This window comes from Odontesthes bonariensis, chromosome 9 (assembly GCF_027942865.1).
Source record: "Odontesthes bonariensis isolate fOdoBon6 chromosome 9, fOdoBon6.hap1, whole genome shotgun sequence".
In the NCBI taxonomy this organism is placed as follows: Eukaryota; Metazoa; Chordata; class Actinopteri; order Atheriniformes; family Atherinopsidae; genus Odontesthes; species Odontesthes bonariensis.
Window position 1 is genome coordinate 26999137 of NC_134514.1, and position 9298 is coordinate 27008434.

At 44.5% G+C, this 9298-nt stretch overlaps 1 protein-coding gene across 1 annotated transcript; it reads left to right on the top strand.

Annotated features, from left to right (window-relative positions):
- Nucleotides 1-1402: 1402 nt before the first annotated feature.
- On the top strand, nucleotides 1403-6186 carry ccnp (cyclin P). Its single transcript, XM_075474474.1, has 9 exons — nucleotides 1403-1986; nucleotides 2669-2794; nucleotides 2953-3040; nucleotides 3585-3757; nucleotides 3888-3986; nucleotides 4859-5014; nucleotides 5152-5310; nucleotides 5399-5577; nucleotides 5710-6186. Exons 1-9 carry the CDS (start codon nucleotides 1954-1956, stop codon nucleotides 5876-5878), a joined length of 1182 nt encoding a protein of 393 aa, XP_075330589.1. The 5' UTR covers nucleotides 1403-1953; the 3' UTR covers nucleotides 5879-6186.
- The last annotated feature ends 3112 nt before the right edge of the window (nucleotides 6187-9298 follow it).

The window sequence follows — 9298 nt, forward strand, 5'->3', positions numbered from 1 at the left end:
GTTTACCCCCAAGATTTCCCCAAGGTGGGTCTAGAGATAAATGTAAATGCATTCAGCTGACAGTAATTAAACTGAAACTTTTTTCTACCATAGTCCGCAGAGCATTGATTGAGATGGTGTTTGTGCAAAGGCAGGTCAGCATTCCCGTGGGATATCCGTCTTGTCACGTCTCTATGTTTTTCCTTTTTCTCCAAGTTTGTGTGTGTGAGAGGGTGGCTGCGAGATGAATGCACGACAGTGGTGATTTACATGTAAAGAAGGAAAAAAAAAAGCAGCTGGATACTGAGTGGGCAGTGAGCACGAGGTGGGCTCGGTTTCCTGCAGATGTTAAAGGCTTTGATTTACACCTCGCAACTCCAGCAGCTCTTCTCACTGGCTCAGGCGCAACCATCATTCTCTGTCCCAGAGTCTTTGGCTTTGGAAGCGGCGGAACCGTTGCACTGATGGGACTCTGCTGTGGATTTGCCTTCATTGCTACCATGGCCACAAGGGGGTGCTGCCGGACCCTGTTTTTAATGTTTGGTTGTTGTTTTTTGGGGGGGGTCGTGAAGCCATACACTGAACCTCGCTGCTGGCCACGCTTTAAGCAACGCTTCACACCTAACCATGCAAGTTCATACCCCTGACCTCTGCTGTAGGCATACACTGGCACAACAAGTGCCTCTTCATTATTGTGTAAATACCAAAAAAAAAAAAGCAGAAGAAGAAGCTTGATGGTGAATAGAAAGGGGAGGCCTGCAGCTTTCCAGTCTTTGATTTGCAGCTTTACTACTGTTACCTTGCTTCTCTGTATATCTGAATGTGATCAACAGTCAGGAATGTCTTACCTGATGCTGGTGTTACAGAGAAATTCTTTTTTTTTTTAAATGATTATTATCATCATTATTTGCTTGCTGCTGTTAGATGAGGCGCAAGGGGCAATGGGGGGGAAGAAAAAAAAAGCAATCTTTAAGGGGAGGACTTAGCAGGCATTTCAGCCTCCCCTTTTGCAAGACTTTACAATGTATCGGGTGAAACCTGCTACAGAATGGTATCTAACGACATTTGCAACTATAATGAGCCAGTAAACATTTTTACTGAATAAACCTGGTGTTTATGTGTGTCTTTCATGCACTGGTTTTACATTGTGCGACACCTGCATGCCACCGTTTCCTCACTTGATATTTTAATGGACAAGAAGTTTATCTTGTATATTTTTTTCAGGTTTTTCACAGATAGTTTTAAAGTATAAACCCATATATAATTATTTAACATTTTCTATCCTGCCAGGTTACACACACACACATATATATATATATATATATATATATATATATATATATATATATATATATATATATATATATATATATATATTTGATAACAGGCTGTTGAACGCCAAGTTGTGGAAGATTTACAAATGGCTGATTTTATTCCACTGAAAAAAGGGGGTGTAAAAACATTTCTGCGACTGTTTACCAAGCGTTAAATAATTCAAAAAGTATAGTTTTAGATTTATTCAGATGAGAGTGGACAAAGTGGTTCCACCAAATAAAAGGTGCTGTTTGGTGGTGACTTGTTAAGTTCATCGACTTTGGACAGCCATTTAACGTTATACAGCAACTAAATTATTATTATTTTTTTTTACATTATTCAATATCTTATGGTCATGTTTTTTAAGAGTAAAGATTTTGAGTCAATTGCAGCTAATATTTACGAGGAGGGAGAACCTTTTTGTCGAGGACAGTGAGCGGAAATCTGACCGTTTCTACCCCAAGTGTCGACCGGAAGTTCTGTCTGTGAACCTGTCCGCCTTGACACCGGTGACCCCAGTCCAATCAGAGCCTACCAGCTGTCTTTATTAGCGTCACTTCGGGCGGCATGACTCCTCTCTCCGCTTCAGACCTCCCGCCGACACCCGTGGATAAGTAGCTGCAGCGGCCCGGCACGGGAACTCTGTCTCCGGCTGTAAACATGGCCAAGCCTCTGCTGGACTTACACAAGAAGGTGAGCTCTGTGTGCTCTGCAGACCCAGTCTCCATCACCACTGATTAAAGTTAATTTATCAAGTGTATATTCAAATCCTGCTTCTTTTTATTTATTTATCTTCTTCCTTCCTTGACTCTACATGTTGTTCGTTGTCCAAATCAATTGATGACAGCTGCCTGTCTTGGACAGGGCCCTCACTGCAGAGATTTTGATTCTCAAAAAGTTCCAATTTTCCTGGTTAAATAAAAGTGATGAATGACAGGAAAAGCTTAAAGTGATCTGACAAGAATGGAAATATCTCAATCAGTTTCCGTTCCCATTGGTGATAAACTGCTGGTATTTTTTTGAGTGCTCTGCACACAGGATCATCTTTTTGCCCATGCGCTCAGTAGAAGCCTGCTCCATTTTTGTGTTGCGGAAGTTTAATTCTCACACCACGATACCAGGTGTTGGGGAGTCCCTGATTGATGAGGTTGCCAAAGCAACACCTTGAGAGGTGCAACTGAACCCATGTTTTAGCAAAGGAATGCTCTCTGCAGCCACCAAAAAGCATTTAAATGACAAGAATCTTTGTTGTTTTTTTTCGTCGTTAAGAATGATAACAAAAATGTTAAAAATAAATAATTAAAAGTTGGGTAGATATTTTAAGTGTCCAGAATCTTCAGATTATATGCGTAGAGATGCTTTGTTGTCCCTACAGGCGGATGAGAGGAGAGTCCCATTAAGAACTTGGTCTAACACCTGTGGGCCGGTAGAGCGCAGGCAGCCTGCAGAAGTCGAGGAGTCCAGGATTGCAGCGGTCAAAATAGAACCAGAACGCAGATGGGTATGCCTTATGTCCTGTTTGCCACCTTTGCCTGAAACCAGCTACGGGATTTGTCACGTCGGCTCTTGTATTACATTTTTTAAACTTGCTACTCCACGCCCATTAGCGGTCAGAGGAATACTGAAGCGTGGAACTTATGTATAAGTTATTCACTGCAGGAGAGGAGGCTATCTACGCAAACCAGTGAAAGCATCATCATGGGATTCCATGAGGATAGTAGGAGGTGCTCTGCTGGGAGTGTCGTCGGTAAGTTTTTCAAACATCCTTTCGGACCACAGTCTCAATTTCAGCAACAGATTGGTGATTGATTTTCAGAAAAGCCCATATGGGGGTACATGGGGTCACTGTATTGATATGAATTAATTGGAGCCCATGGTCCCAGGATTTTAGTGCCACCATTATTGGGGCAAGAGGTCACTGCATGGTTTGAATAAGAAAATATGGCAATCAAGAGCTATGGCTTTTGAGTTGCAACACTTCAACCCAATAGAAAACCTATTGCAGATGTTGGTATGTTAAACCAGAGTCATGATGTAATGAGGGTCTTATCCCTGTAGTGGAGATATAAGGTCTTATAGAATCTAAATCATAGATTGTTTGTTGGCTTTCCCCTTTAATTTGTCACCGTTCTTACAGGCATCTAATGCTTTTGGACCAGCATAGGACAAATGGGGAGACTGCAAACTAAGTTGCCAGTGCTCGTATGATGAGCTGACTTTTATGATTTTGTTAAACGCAAACACAAATGATCTGCTTATGTCTCTGTGTCCTCCTTTTCCCTCCTGAGCAGCAGATGAATGTGTGGAGAAGGCTGTGCTCCTTTACCCTCATGAGCTGCAGGGTCTTCACAGCCTTCAGGCTCTGGTTCCCAGCTTACTACGGCATGAAGTGGAGACGGCACTTGAGAAACTGGACCTGATTTGGGACCGAGCCTACGCCTGGGACTTGTTCTTGGACATGATGGTAGGAATCTAAACTGCTTTGTCTTAAATCCGAGATGGAATAATCCCTAAAATGGTCTTAATAGAGGACTGCCACAAAGATTTTACTTTTCTGTATAGTGCCAACCCCCTCTTTTGTTTACACCCTGTAGAGAAGTCAAACGTGGAACTCTTTCCCCAATGCCGACCTCCCTCGGAATTTCACAGATGCCACTCGAGCTGTGCTGGTGGACTGGATCATTCAAGTTCATGTGAGCAACAGCACTTTTCAAAAGACTCTTAATCCAAGATAAAATTGTTGTCAAAATTAAAAATTAAGTTGGAGCGTAAAGGGCGGATTATAGTTCTGCGTCTATCGTCTTGACGTGTTGCTTTGCTCTGGTCGCGAACCACTTTTCATGTTATGGTTCTGCAACCTCGGTCTGGAATTTCTAGGGACGCACAGCAGTTTCCCCTCGCGAGAATTTCGGTGGGCGGTGACGAGAACTTCGGGGGCGCCGGCGGAAGTTCATTTTTCAAAAAAAAAAAAAAATGTATGCAAGATATGGATCTGGAGGTGCTCGACATCGAAGAAGAACAGCTTCTTTTATTGGAGTTGGCGAAAATGCAAAGGAGGAAGCCACACAGACAACCGGAAAGGCACACCGAGGACCAATCACAGCCGCTTTTGTCTGCGCACTTCCGTTGGTGGTCTGCGTGCGTCTGACGCGTTGTCAGGATTTTTCTGAGGTGCACGACAACGCGCGCAGAGCCTCTGCGTGGGGGAGTGGTCAAGATTGTGACGCTCGCAGAGGCTCTGCGTCCGAGCGTCGGAGGCTTTGCGTCTGAAGCATAAATCAGCCTTTAGAAGATGTGAAACTGTCAAAAGAACACATCAGTTACAGCAAGTTAGCCTTTATTGACATCTTTAGGCTCTACCTAACAGCTGCTATTCCATACAGCCAATGGTAGATCTTACTGAGTAATGCATAACTTGGGTAATGCGCTAAAGTTTTAATAATAGCATTTATTTTGACTCTCAGACATGTTATTAAAAGTGAAACAAAGACTTTCAACTCTGAGTTTAAGGCCTTACTTTGTTACCCATGAGTCTGTTAAAGTCGAATACCACATTTGTTACTAGGAGTTAATGCAGTTCCAAGATGAGACCCTCTATCTGGCCGTACACCTCCTCAACCGCTCCCTGCGACAGCTGAAGGTGACTACAGCCAACCTGCAGCTCCTCGGTTTGGTTTGCCTCTTCCTTGCAGCAAAGAAAGAAGAGAGCCTCCTCCCTGAGGTGCGCTGACTTTTATACTTCCCCAAATATAAAGCTCCAGTAGGCCAACGTATGCTAGTTTAGTCATTTGTGAATGTACAGTGTCTTTTTTTTTTTTTTTTTTTCTTGAAAAAGATTTTACCCTGTTCTTGTTCCAGGTGTCTGTACTCTGCAGCTTAATGGACAACACTTACAGTAAGAATCAGCTGCTGCGAATGGAACGCAAAGTCCTCTGTGCGCTCAAGTTTGATCTGTCCTACTGTCCCCCGCTGCATTTCCTCCTCCTCTTTGCCTCTGTCGCCCACTGCAGTGCCATGGTAGATCCTTACTGTATGCTCTCTGTCCAGTTACTGTGAGTCAGAAACCAGTCTGAAGCGTCATCCGTCCTGCCTTCTTTACTTCTAGATGGTTTGGATGGCTCGTTATCTGCTGGAGTTGTCTCTCCTCGAGTGCCAGTGTGTGGTGTTTCTACCTTTGCAGCTCGCTGGAGCGGCCCTCTGCTTGGCCCGCCAAGTTCTACAGGAGCCCCCGACAGCAGAGGGGGAGGCTGCGTGGTGTCTGGCCTCCAGCATCCATGTTGGCAGGTGTGCGGCTTGTTTAGATGCTCCTTTTTCATCCATCTTGTGTGATAGCGTTACTCGGTGTCCTTTAAACTGCTCTAATGCAAAGCTTTTTGTTAGTGGTCAGCATTGGTATATGAATGCTTTGATTTTCAGTGAGACGACTCTGCTGAGGATCATGCATATTCTAGCCAAGTCTGCAGCCAAGGCCCACACCCAGGAGATCTGTGCCACTTTTATTAAATTCTCCTCTCCAGAGACCATGCATGTCAGCAGACACCCGGGTCTGAAGAATGTTACAGGTCTGCTCAGTGTATGCTCTTGACATGCCTGACTCAAAGGAATGGAATTATATCCTCAAGCTTCAAGGTAAAGGGTACTGGACTAAGTATCACTTAAGGACTTGATTCCTATGTGGTCCAAGCTTCTGGATCCTCAGGAGCTGCCAAATAAATGGGTCAGAAAAAAGTGAGATTTGATGCTGGATGTTGACAGTTGCAGGCAGTTTGTATGTGTGCTTTGGGCGAATGTGGTGATGAACTTGTTTTATGGTCTTAACTTGCAGCTGATTTAGAACATTTTTCTGTTGTGTGTCTCGTCTTTTGTGGAGTACGTTGGCTGTCTTTCAACATATTTGAGGAAGTTTTAATGTAAAAATAAAGCGTCAGTGTTGAGATGCGGCTGTCTTTATTTTCAATAAATTTAGGAGTTGTCTTTATTTCAGCAAGTCTGGGAGACTTTATGGGACAACAGAGCCACCATGTGACTGCATGACTGCTGAGAAACCACAGACGGCAAAGAACACATTGGGGGGCTTTACTCGTGGCCATTTTACCACACCGAGTTGATGTTTCGAGCTTTGCACGTCCTCAGAGTTGCCATGTGCCGCACCATCTTAAATATGAAGCCAATTGCATTATCAGGTCAGTAGAGTGAAGTCTCAAACTGTGCACTGACACCAAAATTCTGATGCATCACCATGATACTGTATCAAACTTAGAAAAATTAAGTATAGGAATTAAAAAAAAAATAAAATGCTGCACAAATTCATGTCCTAGAAACTAGAGTTCCACAAGCTACAACTATAAACAAGAATTTGTATATTTTTGTTTAGATATAAGTCCAATGACTAGTCCGGGGCAAAAGTAATGAGCTGTCGGGGGCGAAAAACACAAAGGGCAACTCTATAAGTGGAGAGTACAAGTGTGTAAACTTGATTTTATCATAACATCTGATCGACCTACACTGAGCTACACATTTCACACGGCACGATGAAGAGGGCCTACACTATCAGACTCTTGACCTAATTTTTAGCCCTGGGGAGGTGGAGAGAGATGAGGAAGTTTTAGAGGAAAAATTAGGAAGATTTTTCTCCAACTGACGAGGAGGAATCAAGCGATTAAGTTAAATGTTCTCTAGTCCTCCATTCCACCAAGTGACCGATGGTGCATGTTGGATGCAGAGAGGGAGATGAGCCCCGGAGGGCCAACAAGGTATGCTGTTTCGATAGCATATAGTCTACATACAGCAATTCCCGGTCCCAAATATTGTAACTTTTGTACACTGCTCAAAAAAATTAAAGGAACACTTTGAAAACACATCAGATTTCAATGTGAAAAAAAAAAAATATGTTGGATATCTATACTGATATGGACAGTTTAATGTCTTAGGAACAAAAGGATGGCACATCTTTTGATGGAAATAAAAGTTTTCAGCCTACAGAAGGCTCAATATGTAGACACCCCAAAAATCAAAGTGAAAAAATTATGTGGCAGGTTAGTCCTCTTTGCCAAAATTCAATTTCTGCAACTCAAAATGCTTGTCAATATCTTGTGTGGCCCCCATGTGCTTGTATGCATGCTTGACAATGTCGCTGCATGCTCCTAATGAGACGACGGATGGTGTCTTGTGGGATGTCCTCCCAGATCTGTCTAAGGGCATCAGTGAGCTCCTGTAAAGTCTGAGGAGCAACCTGACGACGTCTGATGGACCGAAACATTATGTCCCAGAGGTGTTCTATCGGGTTTAGGTCAGGTGATCTTGAGGGCCATTCAATTGTATCAATTCCTTCATCCTCCAGATACTGCCTGCACACTCTTGCCACATGAGGCCGGGCATTGTCGTGCATCAGGAGGAACCCAGGACCTACAGCACCAGCGTAGGGTCTGACCATGGATTCAAGGATTTCATCCCGATACCTAATGGCAGTAAGACTGCCGTTCTCTAGCCTGTAGAGGTTTGTCTGTCCCTCCATGGATATGCCTCCCCAGACCATCACTGACCCACCACCGAATCGGTCATGCTGAATGATGTTGCAGGCAGTATAGCATTCTCCTTGGCTTCTCCAGACCCTTTCACGTCTATCACAGGTGCTCAGGGTGAACCTGCTCTCATCTGTGAAAAGCACAGGGCTCCAGTGGCGGACATGCCAATTCTGGTGTTCTATGGCAAATGCCAATGGAGCTCCACGGTGCTGGGCAGTGAGCACAGGGCACACTACAGGACGTTGCGCCTTGAGGCCTGTTTCGGACTGTTTAGGCAGAAACATTCACACCAGTGGCCTGCTGCAGGTCATTCTGTAGGGCTCGGGCAGTGCTCAACCTGTTCCTCCTCGCACAAAGCAGCAGATATCGGTCCTGCTGATGGGTTGAGGACCGTCTACGGCCCTGTCCAGCTCTCCTAGAGTAACTGCCTGTCTCCTGGAATCTCCTCCATGTTCTGGAGATTGTGCTGGGAGACATCAAATCTCCTTGCAACAGCACGCGTGGATGTGTCATCCTGGAGGAGTTGGACAATCTGTGGAACTTCTGTAGGGTTAAGAAATCACCTCATGCTCCCAGTCGTGATAATAGCCGCTTTCGGACAGACCGTTCTAAGAAAGTAGTTATCAGAACTACCCTCCTCGAATTTCGTTCTGATAACTATCCTTCCCCAGCGGAACTGTTTCAGTCTGCATTCGCACATGAGTCGGGACCTGATAGGGACTGATGCGCCGCGCGCAGCAGTCTGCTTCAGTGACGTGTTAGCCGTTAGCCGTTTAGCGCTACATTCAAACACAAAATAAAACGGTAAAAGTAAGGAGAGTAGCAAAAACACCACCAAGAAGCTAATATGGAGAGCGGGGAGGCCACTGTGTTTATGGTCTGCATGATGGTGATATTAATCATGGACAATCACATCAGGCGTCTAATATCGAGGCTGGAAGAGCTCACAGAGAGAGTCAGGAGACGATACTTTTCATTTCATGAAGGAAGAAAGGAGAGCAGAGCGCTGCAGACAAATGAGACCAGTGTAAGTTTAACTTATTAAACACCCGCCGGGAAACATTTCAGCCGTGATAGCATGGCATGGGGCGTAGCTACCGACCACCAAACACCTCTGTCAGATTAGTTCTATAGAACTATGAAAAGACCCGACCTCGGAGAAGGAGCTAAATAGTTATAGGAACTAAGGGAGAAAGCCCCGAGTTGCTGTATGTCCGAACACGGGAGAAAACGGCCCCGCGGATTAAAAGGTTATTAGAACTGCCAATGGTTCCTGCAGTCCGAAAGCGGCTAATGACTCTAGCTAAAGCCAACACTAGTGGAAAACCAATTCAAAAAGATCAAGAGGGAGAAACTTGAAATGGTCTCCACATGCAAAACCAGTCCTGTTTTGGGTTTTGTCTCATTGTTGCCCCTCTAGTGCACCTGTTGATAATTCCATCAACATCAATGCAGCTGAAACTGATTAACAACCCCTTCTG

Bases quoted from the DNA above. Each gene is read 5' to 3' on its own strand.
- ccnp (XM_075474474.1), top strand. From the start codon at position 1,954: ATGGCCAAGCCTCTGCTGGACTTACACAAGAAG. The intron at 3,758-3,887 runs GTAGGAATCTAA...TACACCCTGTAG, and splicing joins ACTTGTTCTTGGACATGATG to AGAAGTCAAACGTGGAACTC. The intron at 5,578-5,709 runs GTGTGCGGCTTG...TTTGATTTTCAG, and splicing joins TCCAGCATCCATGTTGGCAG to TGAGACGACTCTGCTGAGGA.